The sequence below is a fragment of the Spermophilus citellus genome, assembly GCF_964194105.1.
Source record: "Spermophilus citellus genome assembly, chromosome: 11".
Lineage (NCBI taxonomy): Eukaryota > Metazoa > Chordata > Mammalia > Rodentia > Sciuridae > Spermophilus > Spermophilus citellus.
This window is the reverse complement of record NC_138192.1, coordinates 38,617,021-38,637,182: the sequence shown is the minus strand read 5'-3', so window position 1 is coordinate 38,637,182 and position 20,162 is coordinate 38,617,021. Positions and strand designations below refer to the sequence as shown.

General features: G+C 35.1%; 1 protein-coding gene across 7 annotated transcripts in view; it reads right to left on the bottom strand.

The window, feature by feature from the left end:
* Window positions 1-20,162, bottom strand: part of UGGT1 (UDP-glucose glycoprotein glucosyltransferase 1) — a 111,310-nt gene that overhangs the window by 56,512 nt on the left and 34,636 nt on the right. For all 7 annotated transcript variants that reach the window (XR_014018069.1, XM_081261700.1, XM_081261701.1 and 4 more), the window contains exons 12-17: window positions 18,405-18,496; window positions 16,921-17,071; window positions 14,469-14,588; window positions 13,649-13,734; window positions 9,110-9,245; window positions 6,822-6,953 (exon numbers count right to left, since the gene is read on the bottom strand). Coding sequence is in view for 6 of the 7 variants with exons in the window: in XM_081261700.1 (XP_081117826.1) it covers window positions 6,822-6,953; window positions 9,110-9,245; window positions 13,649-13,734; window positions 14,469-14,588; window positions 16,921-17,071; window positions 18,405-18,496 (717 nt within the window). In the remaining variant the exon portion in view is untranslated. The remainder of the gene's footprint in view (window positions 1-6,821; window positions 6,954-9,109; window positions 9,246-13,648; window positions 13,735-14,468; window positions 14,589-16,920; window positions 17,072-18,404; window positions 18,497-20,162) is intronic.

Genomic DNA, 20,162 nt, shown 5'->3' with positions numbered 1-20,162 from the left:
ACTGAGCACTTCAAATATTGCTACAATGACTAAGTAACTAAACCTTCAATTTTAGTTAATTTCCATTTAAAAGACCACATATAGCTGGGGGGTTACCATAACCACTCAGCACAGCTAGCTTCTACCATAAATTAATAATACTCTTGGGCAGAATGCCCTGAAATATTTACACCCGATTCAAAATAAATAAGGGTCCATATCACGATCAAAAAATTATACCTGTAGAAAACAAAATAAGGTTTCTGGGGAAACAGGGTTCAAAAATTGCTCCAAGAAATACTAAGTCAAATCTTTCACCTTTTCTAGTACAAAAGAAGTTTCTTAATAAGAAAATACCAAGGCAACAAAATGGTAAATAGATCTGAAATGAACACTTCTCCTATCAACAAGGGTACTGTTCCCTCAAACTAACTTTTCTGACTAAAAACTACATTACTACCTAAGATGTAACAAATACCTTTTAAGTGGATCTTTTCTGAAAGTTGCACAATTTATAACTTTTTCTTAGATAGGCCAAACAAAAAACTAATAATTAATATTAGTCATCAATAATAGATTTGACTCTAGTCAGATCTAGCCCAGTAATAAGTAACCGATGGAGTATAATACAGTACAGTCAAAAAGGCTTTCTAGGTTGATTTCAGTGTGTATGTATGTATTTATTCAGTGCAGTACTGGGGATTGAACCAACAGGCACTCTACCACTGGGCTACTGATGTAGGGATCCAACCCTAAGTTGCCCAGGCTGGCCTTATACTTGCGATATTCCTGCCTCAGCCTCTAGAATCGATGGAATTACTTACAGGCATGAGCCACCATTCATTGTTTAAAATGTTTAAATTAACACTTCCAAACTCATACCATATTAATTCTATTTTAAAACCTCAACTATATCACAGAAGTCCTTAAAAACTCAATTTTAATATAACTTGAGCTTTGATACCATCCTCCTCTACCAATTAAAACAAAAAAGTTAGGTAAGGTGGTGCACACCTATAGTCCCAGCACTCAGAAGGCTGAGATTGGAAGATCACTTGAGCCCACGTTAGAAACCAAAAGGCAGAACACAACAAGATCCCATCTCAAATTTTGAAAATAAAGCAAAACAAAAAACCTCACATTATAATTCCAAGAGATAATAATAAGTAACATGGATCTTATATATAGAAAGGTATTGGAGTCACAGTCAGGAATGGAAGGAGGCAATTTAACTAATTTGCTTTCTTTTTTTACCACTTGTATATAGTTTATAATACAAATAACAAAACAACCCAGTTAGCAAAGTAGGATTTAAGCATGACAAGTGAGATTTTTCTATAAACAAATCACTGGAAATGTTAATGATAAATTACTAAAAACCATTAATTACTGTCAAAGTCTTGTAATGAGCCACTCACAAATGACAAATGAGATTAATACTCATGGTTATATATGTCAAAAGTAAAATGTTTGCATGTACAAGTTAAAACTTCTCCTAATGGCTTTGAAAGATATAAATATACACCTAATCAGAAAAAAATCTGTTCAGCTAAAAAGTTCTACTTAAATTGCATTGTCTACTTATCACACACAAAAGATATTATTACTTCAGATTTGTTAACAAAAAGCACAGATATATTCATAAGTACAATTATATAGGCTAAAAGCAGTCATTTTTTCCTAAAACTAATTATTTCAGAAGAACCTGTTCACGTGTTCGTGTGTGTGTATGTGTGTGTGTGTGTGTGTGTGTGTGTGTGTGTGTGTGTGTGTAGGTAAAGCTCTTGTAGTTTAAAAATTCTTATTAATCATTAGATTCTTAGGACTTCTAAGATCTTCTCAACATCCTTGCTTTGAGAGAACTTTACCTAAATAGTTAGGAAACTAAGCAGCTTAAATCTGTTGAGACAGATGAGGAAAATGGCCAAGTCTGGGAAAGTACTTAAGAGCCTGGTCTGTGATATTCTCTTCAGATCTTTAGCAGAAGCAAGATTTAAACACAAGTAAAAATAACCTTTCTCCCAATTTGTCTCCTCTATTCAAAAATTTTCAAGCAAATACTTTTTCTCTTTTTAATGTAATGTTAGAGATTAAATACAGACCCTCATATACTCGACATGTACACTCCAACCCCAAAGCAAATACTTTTGATAAAGCAGTCATCGGAAATTAAAAAAAAGGCACTTGTACTTTTTCTTCAATAGGTGAAGAGAAAATGAAAGTTAAACATTTCTAAGTGTTATGAATGGGAAAATTCCATAAATTCTCTCAAATTTTTGATATTCCCAAAGTGATCCCACTTTTCCTTTACTTCACTTACTCTTTTTCTACAGAATATTATTCCTGCTGTTTTTGTATCAATATGGAAAAAAAATTACTAGGTTTTATTGTTTTATTTTGAAAAAAAAAAAACAGAAAAGGGGCTGGAGGTGTAGTTCAGCAGCAGAATGCTTGCCTAGCACGCTGGACGCACTGGGTTCAATCCTCAGTACCCAAGGGAGAAAAAAAAAAAGAAAAGAAAAGAAAAGTAAGTGACTGAACACAAGGTAGCCATCCTCAGGCTACTCTGAGACCTCATTTACCAGTGCTCCCAAGAGACCTTCAGGCTTCCTCTTGCCCCAAAGTGACAGAACTGCCCTTTTCTGCACTGGGCCTTCACAAACAAGGAGCGAACACTCAGAACATCACCATCATCAAAACAATACTGTTCTCATCTCTTTGTCTCTTCCAATGAAGCTGTGTGAATTCCCCAAAGTAGGATTATCAGGGCTGATAGCAGGGGGTTGACCAGTATTATTACTGTTTTTAGAATTCAAACTTTATTCCTTACTCCAAAACAGTTCTGAAATTTCTCTAGTTACAATCTTGTGTCTTGTTCTTGCTAAATAGTATTTTGTGCAATCCCTCTAAAACTTGAATCACCTTCGAGTAGCATATCTCCTAACAAATCTCAATTAACTAAATTACCTGATTAATAAACACTTGCTACTATAGTATGGTGAGGTGGTCCTCTTAGAGCCTTGGATCCCCAGCAGCTTTGCAGAACACTTAAGTATTAACTTCATTTAAGGAAACCCACAGACCATTAATGGACAGAATATGAATCAATTTGATTTTGGCATTCAAATTCTAGCACTTTGGGAGAGCACAAAGTTTTTGAAGATCATGGTCTATCAAAATAATGCACTTAAAAATTTGAGTTTAAATTACCTCATCAAGGTTTACATTCTCTCCAAAAGTTTCAAGTCTCAGCTACATTAAAGTTCTGCACTGAACTCTCTCACCAAAGAAAAAAATTAAAGAACTAAAGTTCACTAATATTTTATGTCCCTTCCTCTGACTTCTCTTCAAGTTCCTTGGCCTTTAAAGTCTCTTTTTTAAAAACGTTTTTTGAATTTTTCTTACTTATTTTGTTTATTTATTTTTATGCGGTGCTGAAAATCAAACCCAGTGCCTTACATATGCAAGGCAAGCGTTCTGCCAGAGAGCCACAACTCCAGCCCTATGGTCTTTAATATCACCAATGTTCCTTTAGACTAAAGCCAGAGAAAGAGTGTCTCCCCCAAAAATATATGATTTGTGGCCTTGAATATTCATTGGTAGAGAAGCATAAATTTGAGATCTAAATTTAGAATTAGGTCTTTGGTTATATCCTGCAAAAAGTTGAATAAATAATAAGAAAATGAGGGTGAGGTACTAAAAAAAATTGAGTTTAGATTATACCCAAGATGCTTAAATCACTTACCTTCTGGGACCAGGAGTTGAAGGAATAACATACAACTATGTAATTGGAACCTATGTCTATACCGCACATTTTACCAAAACTTTTTTTATGCATATTATTTCATTTGATCCTCAAATAATCCCATGAAGTAAGTAGGGAAAATATCAGATTCACTTCAGAGATTATGAAATTACAATTCAGAGAGGTATAGTGATTTACCTAGTTATATCATTCCCACTAAGAGACAGAAAACATTAAGGTTCAGGGATCTTTTCTCTAAGTCATTCCCTCAATTCTTGGGTCCAGAAGATAAGTGATAAAAACACATCAAAACTAAGTACTGGGGCTAGGGTTGTGGCTCAGTGGTAGAGCACTCACCTAGCACATGCGAGGTGCTGGGTTTGATCCTCAGCACCACATAAAAATAAACAAATAAAATAAAGGTATTGTGTCCAACTACAACTATTAAGAAAAAAAAAAGTAAGTACCATGTGCAGGCTGAATATGTAGTAATAACGCTGTATTATGGGATTTTTTTTGGTGTGTGTGTGTGTGTGTGTCTGAATAGATAGAACACTGTCATGAGATAATTCTAAGGAGACGTAAGACTACATGTTCTCTAAAATTACATATCACCATTGATAATGCTCTGGAGCACTTATGGGTTGTAACATTAGTGATTTGCAAAATTTACTTACTAAGTTGTGACAAGCACTTATTTTAAATCAAAGAACATCAAGTAGGGCTGGGGATGTGGCTCAAGCGGTAGCGCGCTCGCCTTGCATGCGTGCGGCCCGGGTTCGATCCTCAGCACCACATACCAACAAAGATGTTGTGTCCTCCGAGAACTAAAAAAATAAATATTAAAAATTCTCTCTCTCTCTCTCTCCCCCCTCACTCTCTCTTTAAAAAAAAAAAAAAAAAAAAGAACATCAAGTAGAATACATCACAATGCATCCCATACAGTAACCGTAAACACTGTCTTACCCAAAACACTAACACTAGTGAAGAACTCTCCAGAAGGCTCATGCTTAGTAACCATTAGTTGTTTCTGTTCCCAAATCAACTATTTCATTAGTGAAATAACACAATTTAATACTACATAAACCAAAAAATGAGTACAGAAAGAAAAAGTTGTTCTACCTACAAACTGAATGACTGGAAAACTCAAAAAGATAAGGATAAAACTAACTGAGGCTAAACTGAGTATGGGTCAGACAAGTTAAAATGCTTGGAAAGAAGATTATAAAAATCTAGAAGGATTCTGTGCTCAAATGAAAAAAGATTATAAATAACTCATTGACTGTGGTTCATAAAGGAATGATAGCTCAAAGAAATAAAAGGCTTTGTTCTTCATTGAAAAAAAGGAAAAAAGTTGGTAAAATTTTTTTTCTTTTTTTTATTTATTCTTTTATTAGTTCTAATCAGTTATACATGACAATAGAAAGCTATGGAGCAGACTTTTTCATTTCTCAACCGTACAGGACATAAAGTCACACCATTCGTGCAATCATACATGTACCTAGGGTAATGATGTCCATTTCATTCCACCATCTTTCCTACCCTCTTGCTTCCTCCCCACCTCATATATTTTAAATTAAAATGTTTCAGAAATGTATTTTGATTTCTTGCCTTAACATACATTTTCAATAAGCTGACCAAATTGTTCCTGCTTATAACAGGTAAGGGTCGTTTATTGTATTTAATGTCTCATAAGAAAAATAATTATCTTTAAATTCCCTTATTATATCCTTACTATCGCTTTGTCACTTCTGTTTATCACATTTCTTAATATATTACCATCTCCAGCCCAAACAATTAAAGCCAATATGATATATATTATAAGCTGTATATCATCTCCCAGCTGGACATTTCAAAGTTTTTGTCTAGAACATACTTCATACAAGCACTACTACTAAATTATAAAAAGTATTTATTCTGCAATTTAATAGTTAATATGCAAGTTAAAATCAATGATAGCTTCACAAAACTGAAATATAAACTACTTTTTCAAACACTAAAAAGTGATCTGGTTTCTAAGGGTTTTTTATTTTAAATTTTTTGCACATTTTTAATTGGTGCATTATAGCTGTACATATTAATGGATTTGTTGTTACATATTCCTACATGCACACAATATAATGACATAATTTGGCCAATATCACTCCCCAGCATTACCACTCTTCCTACCCGTCTCCCACACCATTGTCTCTTCCTTCTACAGATCTCCCTTTGAATTTTTTTTTTGACATATCATATTTCATACATTAGAATCAAGTGGGTTATGAACTCCCATTTTTACCCCAAATACAGATTGCAGAATCACATTGGTTACACATCCACATTTTTACATACTGCCATATTAGTGACTGTTGTATTCTGCTACCTTTCCTATCCTCTACTATCCCCCCTCCCCTCCCCTCCCATCGTCTCTCTCTACCCCATCTACTGTAATAATGAGAGCAACTAAGAACAGAGCAGGGAGGAAGAGCAGGAAGAAAAGATTAACATTAAACAGAGACATGAGGTGGGAGGGAAAGGGAGAAAAAAGGGAAATTGCATGGAAATGGAGAGAGACCCTCATTGTTATACAAAATTACATATAAGAGGTTGTGAGGGGAACGGGATAATAAACATGGAGGGAAATGAATTCCCTTTGAATTTTTTTGAGATCCAACCCCATTTTTGTTTTTCTTTTTCCTCTCTAGCTTCTGCATATATGAAAGGAAAACATACAACACTTAACCTTCTGAGTTTGACTTATTTTACTTAACATGATGGTCTCTAATTCCATCCATTTTCCTGCAAATGCCATCATTTCAATTTTATTTATAACTGAATAAAATTCCACTGTATATATATACCACATTTCTAATTTTTTAAAAGCTAGACAGTCAAGTGTTGTGTGCCTGCAGTATCTGACTTAGGAGGATCTTGAGTTTGAGGCCAACCAGGACAACATGGTGAGGCCATGGCTCAAAAAAGAAAACCAAAAGCTATTAAATTTTTAAATGTTAAGTACTGAACACTTCAACTACACTCCCCCCGTTAACAACCCTCCCCAAAAGAAGACAGTACAATATTGCAGTTAAATGAGATGTATCAAAGAATTTATTACCTTCCGATTCTGATCGTAAGCAGAATCAATTCCCAAAATGCTATTCACTTCCACATATGGATATTTCTTCTCCAGGACACTGACCACATGTTCAACTTTCACTTTTTCTCCAGTTCTCACCTTGTTATAGATCTGAACAAAGAAACCAACAGGTAACCACACTTTTAAACCCAAATTTCAAAATGTTCATTATGAAGGATTTCTGAATGTAGAAAAAAAACCATTAAGAGGTCAAATTGGAACACAGTAGGAATTCTCCCTTTTCTAAATACTTCATTAAAATGCCTTCCTAGGTGAGAAACTAAATAATTTTGAAATGGCACAAAAAAAGTTTAAATTAAAAAGTTAAGTGCTCCAATCAATTCATAATCACATTAAGTTCCAAATGCAAAATTCATTAAGGAAAATCCGAACACTTATAAGTAATCACTGAGATGAGGATGCATTTCCATGATGTTTAGGGTAAAAAAAAGGTAGAAATTATATATGGCTAAATCCCTGTGTTTAAAAAGCAGATAAAGCTGGGCAATATGGTGCACACCTATACCCCAGGAGGCTGAGGCAGGAATATGGTAAATTCAGAGCCAGCCTCAGACAAGACAAGCAAGTCAATGAGACCCTGTCTCTAAATAAAATACAAAATAGGGCTGGGACTATGGCTCAGTGGTCGAGTGCCCTGAGTTTAATCCCCAGTACTGGAAAAAAAAAAAAAAAACCAGATAAGAAATAAATAGCAAATTGTGTCTATATGTGTACAGTTCAACATCTAAAAGGCTGCAAGGCAACCCTTTAATGATACCTACTTTTAAAGAGGATCAGGGAAGGGAAAGGGGTGAGACTGAGAAATTTTAAGCTGATACAAATATTATTTGAAATTTTTAATAATAAACATGTATTATTTTTATAATAAAAATTAAACAAAAAAATAAAATTTGTATTATCCTTTCCTTAACATGCCTATCCAGGAAGGTGGGGGAGAGGGGCTTTGAAAAGCAGACTTTTAAAACATTTGTTATTCTGAGTGGCCTCTTTTTCTATTTCATTCTCCACAACCCCACTGCTAACTATCTTCCTCATAATTTCTCATGGAGATAACAGAGCAGCTTATCAACTAGAATCCCAGTTACTCCCTTTGCCCTGCATGAGATCAATCTCCACATTGCAGCAGAATCGAGTTTTTAAATCTGCCTGCCATGTTCCACACACCCCAGCTGCCTACACTACACAGGCCCTGAGGAATAGCTCCCCCTTCCACTTTACTCTCATAATCCCCAGCTCACACTAACAACTTGGAATCACCATGTCTGACTTGCAACTGCTTAACTGATTACCACTTTTCCTCCTAGACTCTGCTGGGACAACTTCCCACTCCACAAAAACACCCAAGACCTTCCCAGCTGGAACAAAGGCCCTGTGCCACATAGCCAGCTATGTTCTCCACAATGTAGAACACTCTCTCTCTGTATCTGTCCTCCAGGAAGTTGTAATGTCATTGAAGACAAGGGTGAAGTCTTATGTCTTTCTATTCGCCACAGCTAGTACCAGGCCTGGCACATGCTGGGTCTTCAATAAATGTTTGCCAAAAAAGTAAGTGAACATTCTAATGAACAAAAAATGTCTCAAATGAAACTCAAAACAATAAATATAATAACATGCAGACTAACATCATGTATTTGGATAGAAGTGGTGAGATAAACGCTTTAATGTATTATTTAAGGTTATCATTAATCTGAAAACAAAACAACTGTTACTTACAAAGTTGTTTATATTCAAAACTTTTAAAAAAAGAAATAACAAGAAAACAGAGAATTCTGATTGAACTTGTATAAGTAAATCCTTTGACTATACATACAAGTCAGAGCATTTCAGATTTTCTAACAAATATAGAAAAACAAGACTAGGATCAATAAGAATTTTATGAGTTATATGTTACGCTAAATCCTAATTTTAAAAAATCATGACAGTCTTAAAAGAAAAAAAGTAAACTTTTTTTAAACAAGTAGAGACTATCATATTTGATAGAAGATATTAACCAGTGATTTCAAAGCACCAAATGGCAGATGACTAAGATGCTCTGGCAGGGCTCCTAAAGAATCTCATCTTGGATGAAATCTTAGCAATCTAATATTGATGTTAGCAAATCAATATAGTAAAAGCAATCCCTGAAATACAAAACACATAGTTTATGTGAATAATTTACAGAAAAACAAAATCCTTCTTACCACATTTTATGCTTTACACCAAGTTAAATCTTAAAAAACTATATGTCATTTTGAACAAAAACATACATGTGTCAGAGTTTGAAAGGCATGATAATCATCCACTTCTTGGACAACGTAATTATATGCTCTAAGAACAGCCACTCCAGCATCTTGCATCCCATCAACATCTTCAGAGTCGTTAACCACAAATACAAAACCAATTCTAGAGGGGAAAGAAGAAGAAACATCTCAAAGAATGAAAACCAGCTGAAAAGAACAGCATCCCATCCTCAGGTACTGCAGATAATATAAGGATACAATTAGTAAGTGAAAAGCACAGTTCACACCCCACTCTAACCCAGTTGACAGAGGCAGTCACACTTCACATACAAAAATAAGAGTAGGTTCTTGTAGGCTTTTCCAATGTAAAAGAAAGCTGTTTCTAATCACACAGAGATTCCGTTACTGACATGAAGGGAATTACTTACTTAGTTCTAGATGGAAATTTTATTCTGCTTTTAAACAAAAAATTGGAGAAATGAAAGCTTTTGGACACTAAAAATAAACAAGGATAGCTTCTGAGATTTAACACAAGCAACATCAGAAATATAGATAAAAGGAAAATATGGATAAAAATTTATAATTGTCCTATACCAAAAAGCCACAACCAAGGTTAAGTTTATTACATTTTAAAATAAAGACATAAACCACAAGAAAAATGCTATTATGCATCTACAGATGGGATTAGGAAAGATACTAGAATGAATCAGATGTAACTTTCCTATGTTCATACATGAATACACGACCAGTGTAACTCCAAATCATGTACAATCACAAGAATGGGAAGTTATACGCCATTGCATATATAATATGTCAAAATACATTCTATTTGTCATATATAACTAAAAAGAACAAATAAAAATAAAATTATATTTTAAAAAATTAAAAACTTTTGCTCTATAAAAAGCAGAAGGAAAAGCCACAGGCTGGCAGAAAATCTTAGCAAAATACCCATGTGATAAAGGACTGGTAGCTAAAATATAAAAACAACTCTGAAAACAACATTAGGAAAACAACCAAATTTTATAATGGGCAAATGATCTATACAGACACTTAACCAAAAAAGATACGCGGAACATCCTATGTCATTGCAGAATTATAAGTTAGAACAATAATGATATATTACTACACGTCTATTAGAATGGCCAAACACAAAAACACTGACAATACGAAATACTGGCATGGAGTGGAACAACAGGAACTCTCATTCACTGCCAGTAGAAATGCAAAATAGTGCAGGTACTTTGTAAGACAACTAAGCGTACACTTTTGTTTTATTTGTTTTTGCTATTTTTATTTCCTCACTCCTGTCCTTTTCTTCTCTCCTTGGCCCCATCCTAAAGTAATATCCATGAAGGGAGCCTCTAGCATAGCAATCCCTACATTTCCCATCAAATATCTCTTTAATTCTAATGAAGCATTTTAATGGAGGAACGCTGGTGCCTCGTTGGGAGCAAAATAAATGTTAACAGTGGCCACAATATTGTTTCTGTGATCTCTGTATAGGTTTCAGAGAGAGAGTCAACTGGGGGCTAGTTTTAGAATCCTTGAGAGTGAGGTTGGCAATAAAAGAGAAAAAAGGTTGGAGGTGGGATAAAGCATCCCAGAAGAGTTTTGTGACTGGAGACCAACAGAGACACCAGCCCTTTGATTTGAGTTGTACAGGCACTTGAATAAATAGTGAATTCTGGCTAACTGCTTTTAGTCATCACAGGCACTAAATGGAAGATTTGAAACAAGGAACACTAATATTTATCTGCATATTAACAAATTAAAATGAGCCAAAAATGTTCTCTTCCTCCGGAAAATACACAATACATTCATACAAACTAAATACCTGCCCACAGGAATGATTTTGCCAGATGTCCTTTTAATATTAAGGTTAATAACATCAGTGTTCTTTAGTACTCATGTGGAATTAAATCATGATTTGCCTTGGATAAGTGGATTTGTGCTCATTACCCAATCAAATAAGATAGAAGACTTGAATACCGAGATAAAAGCTACATATACCAAAAAACCCACTTGGATTTGGTGCATGAGGGATGTTGCATAGGGACAAATGGCCACAACAAGTTGTATCTCTGATGGTGTACAAAGTGGTGATGAGTCAGCCTTGATGATAAACAATGAGAGGGCACAAAATTAAGCATACGCTTATCACACAATCCAGAAATTTTGCTTGGTATTTAGCCAATGTTAGCAATGTTATCTGTGTCCACACAAATACCTGCATACAGACGTTTTCAGAAGCTTTATTCATAATTGCCCAAATTTGGAAGCACAAAGATGTCCTTCAACAGGTGAAGAGATAAACTGTGATATATCCATAAAAGGGATTAAAAGACATGAAATTATCAACCCACAAAGAAATGGAGGCCAGGTACAGTGGAGCATGCCTGTAATGGCTCAGGAGGCTGAGGCAGGAGGATTGCAAGTTCAAAGCCAGCCTCAGCAACTCAGCGAGACCCTGTCTCTAAATAAAATATATAAAAAAGGGCTGGGGATGTAGCTCAGTGGGTTCAAACCCAGGCACCAAAAAAAAAAAAAAAAGCTACAGAAGAATCTTCAATGCAAGGAAGCTCATTCAAAAAAGACTATATACTATATACTGCATGACTGAAACTATGTGCCATTCTATAAAAGGCGAAACTATGAAGACTGTTAAAAGATAAATAGTTGCCAAGGCTCTGGGGATAATGGAGGAAGAAACAAACACGGGGAGCACAGTAGATTTTTAGAGCAGTGACTTGAACTCATATGATACTATAATACAGATACTTGACATTCCAAATTTGTCCTTTATCAAAACCCCTTACCATGTGCCACACAAACAGTAAATCTTAATAGAAGCTTTGAAGTTTAGTTAATATTAGTGTACCAATATTAATTAATTAATCAACATAGTTCTGGAAAAGCAATCTATTAATATTAGAATAGAGGGCTTACAGCTTAAAAACAGGAAAATATAAAGTTAAATATCAAATTGTTAAAATTGATTAGCTCTGCTGAGGTGGATGTTTATGTGGACAGAGATAGAAAGATTTTTTTAGTTGAAAACTGTCTTTTTTTTTTTTAATCCCACTTCTGATTGAAATCATGAAAAGCAGTCTAATATTCTTATGTAAGCAAACATATGAGCTAACACCAAGTTAGAGCAGCAGAACCTTACTATCTCCTTACAACTAATTCCTCATTCCCGAGTTTCCAATTTGGAGTACAGGATTCAAAGGTTTTTTTGTTAGCTTGGCCAGGAATTATCTTCTGGGCCTCCCTCCACAGATATCAGGAGGTAGTCTGAAAACCTGTAGGCACCTCTCCCCTGCCAAAACCTTAGTGCAGGACCACATTCACCCACACCAAGAGCAAAAGTAAAGCCTGCCTGCTCACGTCTCCCCCAAAACTGTTCACATCACACTTTTCGTTGCCTCAGAGTCTGGGTGCCTTATTCTTATCTACCTTTGTCAACTGAAGATCACAATCCTTTTTCCTGTCCCTCAGTACAATCAATAAATATTTCATCAGTGCCCACTGTGTACCATGAGTCCACTTCCATATTCTTAGATGTCCCTTTTAATCAAAATATAGCTCTGGTTGTGATTCAGTAATTTATTCCTCCATCTTATCAAGTACATTCGCGTTTTATATGAAATGTTTTAACTGAACTAAAAATCTCTGCTTTCTTAGCATTTGAAATTCTGTTTTCTTCAAAGTCTCTCTGAAAAACAACTTCTTCCACAGATTGAGATATCTGAGCATGCCAAACTTCTCAGTCTATTGTTTGTTTCCCTGAATTCTAAAGCACTTATAGCTAGTATGATATAATCTAGCACTTGATCTTCTAGAAGTCTTAAGGGTTTGAAAATACACTTGAAGATTTCTTCCAAGAAGGTAGGAATACAGCTTTTAAAACATCCACAACAGTTTGGTGTTGGACACGAAACACATGCTAATACTTGCTGGCTAAACAGTGCTTTCCATCTTTATTTTCTTGATTTTCTAAGAATACAAATTTCATCAACATGTAAAATTATCAGAAGCATTCAGAATAAAAGTAAAAATATCTTAACACTTAAATGTAAAACTTTAAACATTTTTTATTCTTGAAAAAAAACTAGAAATTTGGAAAATTTGGCGATATGACTGAAATAAATGTGTCTGTCTGCACTATAAAAGGCTGTGTTACATTTTGTAACATTTAGTCCCTGATGGTCTGACAGCAACTATGGCATAGCTCTATATGTTTGCCAAAAGTGGAAATTGGCTTTGTGATGTGGTCACTCAACCTAGGAAAACTCTCCTGCACTGGAAAGCAAGCTGAAACCACGAACTATTTTTAAACAGGTATTTATTAATAATTCAATGGTGGTAAGCTCCTATTCATTGAGAATCAAATTCTGAGCCCCAAAAGATACTGGCTTCAATTCCAAGTAGAAGGTAAAATTGCCATTAATGATCCTCACTATTAATTACCCTACAATTCAGTAGCACCCAGATTTATACTTTGGAATGACAAACAAAACCTCAGCTAAAATAGAGAGATTATCAAATCAATACTAGTGTTACCTTAATGGTATATGATTACTGAGGAACATTTCAGCTGTGTTAATCAACTCTGCTGTGGCCTCATGTGCAGGATCAACTATGATAACCTGTAGGGAGAGGGTAAGGAAAAGAACCCATGAAATGACATTTATTCAAATATTCCTGGGCCAATAGAAATTAGTCATCTTACACGAAGCCAAGATTTTTGTATCTACTACCGAACCACATAAAAGAGGAATTAAGACAACCAGCAGCTGTATCCATCTTTGTCAAAGAATGTGGTTAGTAAAGACCACACACTTAAAGTGTGTAGCTCAGTTACTGAGCAACCCTGGGTTCAATCAAAAGTACTGCCAGAAAAAAAAAAAAAAAGATATTAAAGAAAACCAGTAGTAATATGCATCTTCTAAGTGAAAAGGAGAACTGTCTCAAAACTTAAATTGCTATGAACCTAAAACTGCTCTTAAAAAATAGTGTTAACTAAACCAGAGGCTGGAGCTCAATGGCAGAATGTATGACTCATATATGTGAGGTCTGGTTCAATCCCCAGCACTGCAAAAACAAATACAAACAAAAAACTAAAATGATGTAGCCTAAATCTAAAGCTTTGTGTTACACATGCGGAGCATTTCCTCACACACTGATACAGGCTGCAATGCTGATGTAGCATCTCAGCACAATAAAAGATCCATATATTCCAAAGCCCTTTCTGTTTGAACAAGAAGTTGAACTGATGATGGTAGTAGTTGTGGGGAAGCAACTAGTAAAGGACAAAAAGATAGGAAGAGGGGAAGGGAGAAACAGAGTTCACAGGCAAACAATAAGTAGAAGTTTCATTTACCATGTTATGCAAGTTTTTCCTAATCTGCCGAATAACACCAGGAAAGGTAGGTCGAAGCAACTCCTGTAGACTAGAAGGCCATGAATTATATCTGCTATCAGCCTCCAGGTTATTGACCCACTAGAAAAAAATAACACAACATGGCACATATACTTTAGTCACTAGTTACTAAAATTGCAGTTAAGACTTTATTTTGAGAAGAATTACACGGAACAAGACCCTTTTCAAAGACATAAGAATCAAGTAGAAAAATAAGTGCCTAAAAGACAAGCCACAGAATAAATAAAATTATTTCAGCCAATAAAAACAATAAAGGGCTAGAGTCATGAAATACCAGTTTAAAAAAAAAAAAAAGAGGCAAGCAATTCAAAGGAAATGTGTCAAGAATATGAAAGTAATTTATAGAAGAAATCCAAATGGGCAATAAATACAAGGAAAGTATATACCCTCAATTGTAATCTGGGAAATATAAACTAAAACAACACTGAAAACAAATTCAAACTTTGTCAATATCCAAGAACAGGCAAAAATGTACAGCAATATGAACTCTCACCCAATGCTTGCGTCTGGAACATTCACTTTAGAGAAACAGACCTAATAAAGCTGAAGACTTGATTCATACCCTACCCCTAATTACTCCAGATCTAGGTTATCTACCCCAAAGACATTTCACATGCACATGCTCAAGGGAAGATGTACAAAAAGAGCCATTAAAGCACTGTTTCAATAGTAAAATTAGAAATGACTTAATATCCATAGAGAAAACAATGAACAAACAGTATGTATCTATGTACCTATCGTTTCTTTAAAAAGAGTAGGGGTGAAGGAATTATGTGTTTATTTCCTTGTTCATGGATGCATAGAGTATTTCTGGAAGGATGTAAGTTAAATGCTGATCCTTGCTGACTCTGAGGAGAAAACTGATGGCTGGATAACGATTTGCACTACATAAAGCTTTTATATTTTAAAACTAAAAATGTATAAAAGATTTTCTTTAAAAAAGTAAAACATAAAAAACTATGTATCAACATCAACCTACAAGTCTTGAAAAAACTTGCTTAAAAAAGGAAGCTGATGAAGGACAATGATAGGGGAATAGACTATCCAAATATTTAAAATATTTAGTAGGAAATAACATAATAAAATAAGGGACAGGGGAATGCATATCAACTACAGAGAATAATTACTTTCATGGAGGAAACAAGTGAAACTGGGAAGGGAAATACTGAAATATTTTTTCCCAGAGATTTGACACAAAATGATTATTTAGAAAGTATATAGATGGCTCATATAGTTGTTAACCCCTTTATTAATAAATATGTCATATTTATGTTATTCTCTTTACTCATAATATAAGTAAAACATTTTAATCATAAAAACAAATGCCATAACAGTATTCATGAAAACACATAACAGTTTTTTCTATCAAAATTCCTAGGGTGCTAAAATGTACTAGCCATATGAGGTCTACTCCAATCTTATTATTACCATGACCACCTACGATGACACTACTCCCCACATTCTTTCTTAAAGGTGACAAAGGCTCAGAGAGATCACATAGTAGGTAATAAAGTACTAGAAAGGAAGGTTATTAACGAAACATCATACTTTTTTTAGTTTTTTTAATTTGTTCTAATTATACATGACAGTAGAGTGCACTTTGATACATCATACATAAATGGAGTATAATTTCTCATTCTTCTGGTTGTACATGATGTAGAATTACACCAGTCATATAGTCATATATGTACATAGGGAAATAATGCCTGATTCATTCTACTATCTTTCATACTCCCATACTCCCTCCCCTCCCTTCACTCCCTTCTACCTAATTTAAAGTAACTCTATTCTTCCCTAGCCCTCCCCCCCTCCAAAATTCTGAATTATTTAGCAGTTTTAAATCACACACATTGCCACAAAATCTCATAGGACCATATGTAGCTGATAAAACACAAACTAGACTCTCCTTCCTGAGAGGTGCTCAGCTGAATCCTAGGGATACGATGTAGACAGAGATCATTATCAACCAAAGCAGTGACAATAACTCAACTTTTAGGAGCATTTAAGAGCTACTTTGGGGGCTGGGGATGTGGCTCAAGTGGTAGCGCGCTCGCCTGCCGTGCGTGCGACCCAGGTTCGATCCTCAGCACCACATACCAACAAAGATGTTGTGTCCTCCGAGAACTAAAAAATAAATATTAAAAATTTTCTCTCTCTCTCTCTCTCTCTCTCTCTCTCTCTCTCTCCCCCCCCCTCTCACTCTCTCTAAAAAAGAAAAAAAAAAAAAAAAGAAGAGCTACTTTGTAGTATATGCATAGTTCCACATAAACAGTTGCAAATACATGATGGCAACACAAAAGATGGTGGGAATAGCTGAACTCTCAAAAAAGACAAATTAGATAATTAAGATGCCTGACTAGAATGCCCCTTGATACCTCAAAGGAATACTCACTGAAATAGCAGAACTCCTGATGTCTACAGCATAGTCGGCCTCAGAAGGCTGGATGTTCAGCTTCAAAATATTATGCAGAGCGATGCCTTCTATTCCCAGTCTGTGCAGACCCTCCATTACCCGGGCTTCATTCCTCAATACATCAAACAAACTAGGGGGAAAAATAAATTAAAAAAGCAAACCTAGGTATTTAGTAAGAAAAATTTAGATCCTTGCTGTGGGGGGGAAAAAAAGAAAAGAAGATTCATCAGGTCAAACTCAGTGCCAAATTAAACTGAGAAACTCAACAAGGGAACTTTTCCCCTTGTTTTATCCCATCAAAGTGTGCAGACAGGAGGGGTAGAACATGCTTCTTGGCTCCTATTTATTTACACTTCTCAGTGTATATATAGATTATCTCTAAGTATAAATACAATTTGAGGATGAAATAACTCTAAATCTACACTACACTGCATGTTTTTAAAAACAGTACACTAGCCTCCCTGCATTATTTCTAACAACTGCATGTGAGTCTACAATTATCTCAAAATAAAGTTTAAAAAAACACCACAAAGATACTAAATTATATATCTTTAATGTTTATATCAATATTAATTGACACAGGCATGTATACACATACACACACACACACACACATGACCACAGAAAAAAGTCTGGAGAATTGCTGGGGAAGAAGAAAGGGAGTTGGATAAAATAAGATGGGATGAAATTTTACATCTTAGTTCCCTTATCTCTGTATTATTTTGCATTGGTTTTAATGAGCAAGTACACCATTTTAATATACTAAAAAGGACTGTATATGTTTTTAATAAACCATTCAATAAAAACAATTTTTTTTAAAGTATTCATATCCATTTAACTGACTTATCACTAGCTCCATAATGCAATAAAAAGGCATAAATGTTTAATTAAAATAACTAATATGAAAATATTTTATTGTGTAAACTACTTCTGAAGTATTAACAATTACTTTTTATTTTTGCAATTAGGAAGCCAGTGACAACTGTCTTGATTTTAATTCCAAGGGAAAAAATCTGAATTCTACCTGACTATCCATTCCCCTCCCACTAAAATCATAAAGATAATTTGGGGCTAAATAGTTTTAAACTACATTTTAAGAATAACAAAAAAGTAGGTTTTCAAATAATAATGCCTTCAGAGACAGCATTTTGAATAAACCCCTTTGCACTATTCCAAAAGCAAGAGGTCTTTTCTGATGCTATCCTTAACAGGTAAACTTTAGCTCTAAAAGGGCATCCTTGAAAAACAGAGTCCTTGAACATGTATTATGTTACAAGATGGCACTAGATCACAATGTCCACCCCAGGGACAGCATGGGCCCACCTCCACACCCTTGGGGTTAGGGAGTACAGCCTGGTAAATTGTCCTTGCCTCATGCCACAGTAAGAAGGGACAACACATCACAAGGAGCCACATACACATTATAAAAACTTACAAAATGAGAAAAAAAATATCATCTGTACCTGAATATATCCTGTGTATCTAAATCAATATGAAGCCCATTGATGAAGAGAGCAGAGTCTCCAGGCTGTAATCCTAAAGTTCCCTTAAAATACTGAAAAAGAAAAGGAAATTATTAGAGAATGGTGAGAGAGTGTTGAACAAACCCTTCTGCATTGCTGGGGTTTACTGTCTGTACAAATCTTGATATTCTAAGGCGGGGTTAAGATTTCCTTCCATATACTCTCACATATACTCTCACACATCTTCTTTGAATTCAATATAATAAATGAAAGTGCTGATACATAGGACATACACCTTTCTTCCATTTCCTCCTTCCCTCATTCTAATGATGATAAGGGAAATTCTAAAACCTGTCTGAAAAAAAAGTCAACAAGAAACCCAAGTTACTCAGTGGAGCACCCAAAGACTCTTACTTTTGTTCACCAGTGCCAGACAATAGTGGGCAAGCTTTCTACCCTTATCTTTTTTACATTTCTGCTGTTTTCCCTATCTGTGATATCAATTAAGGCTGTGACAGCAGTCAATAATAACAGCTGAACCCTCTTGATGAAGTTCAGGGATCACACCAAAAAGGGTTTCCATCAAACCAAGGCACACCAAAAAACTAAGCTGCTGTGCTGGGGACAACAACACCTCCTGCTGCCTAGATCTGGCCTCCATGCTGTCTTTCACCTGCCAGTCCCCAGATGCTGACGGTCCTGCACTCAGATGGCTATGCAGTCCCTGAGATTTGCCTGAGCCAATGGAAATTGCTCTGATTTCATGTTGAAGTATCTGTTAATAATGACCTTTCCATTCAATTCCTCTTTCTCTCAAAAGAAACTATTATTGGTATATTCTATACCACAGGAAACTGAGCCACATAGTGGAAACCAGAAGAAATTAGATACCAGAAGCAAAACTTAATCCCTTAGGAACCTACAGCTGGAGAGGGAACCACTGAGCTCCCTTCACCCACTAATTGTCAGCAGACTAAGAAAAAATATACTTTTAAGATCTAGTGTCACATGGGAAAAGAACAAAACAATGAGGAAGCCATAGCTGTTGCTTCATGGCCATCAGGATTAAATAGTAAGCAAGATAAGGGGATAATACTAAAATACACATATATTTCAAAATATTGGGTTGTATACCACGAATACATACTTCCCAATTTAAAAAAAAAGGGGGGGTACGGGGACAATGCAGAGTTGCATCAATTGAGAATTGGCATTTCTTCCATGGGAGAGAAGAACTACACACGTCCACTTATTCCGGAGTCAGAAAAACTACCTCTCAGCTGGTAAATACAGTTTTTATCTGTTTCTAGATCTGGACACTAGTAACACAGATGAGTTTACTTTGGGAAAATTAATCAAACTGAAGATTCGGGATCTGGGCACATTTTTGTATGTTTTATACTTTGGGATGCATTTTTTATGTACTTTATGTTTTAATAAAATGTTTTACTCAAAAGCAATAAGAACCCAGGAAACACCAATATATCCTGCACAATTTAATGTTCTGTCTTCTTGGTGGGGGAAAGCCTAAGTATTATTTGATATTATTATTCTGGAAATTTGAATTAAATAGTTTTGTTTTTATTGTTTTGTTTTGTTTTGTTTTTTGATGCTGGGGATTGAACCCAGGGCCTTGTGCATGTGAGGCAAGCACTCTACCAACTGAGCTATATCCCCTGCCCCTGAATTAAATAGTTTTGTCAAGTCAGTCAATATTTGAGAAATACTTGGTTTGCTTATTTCTCAGAACTATTTAAT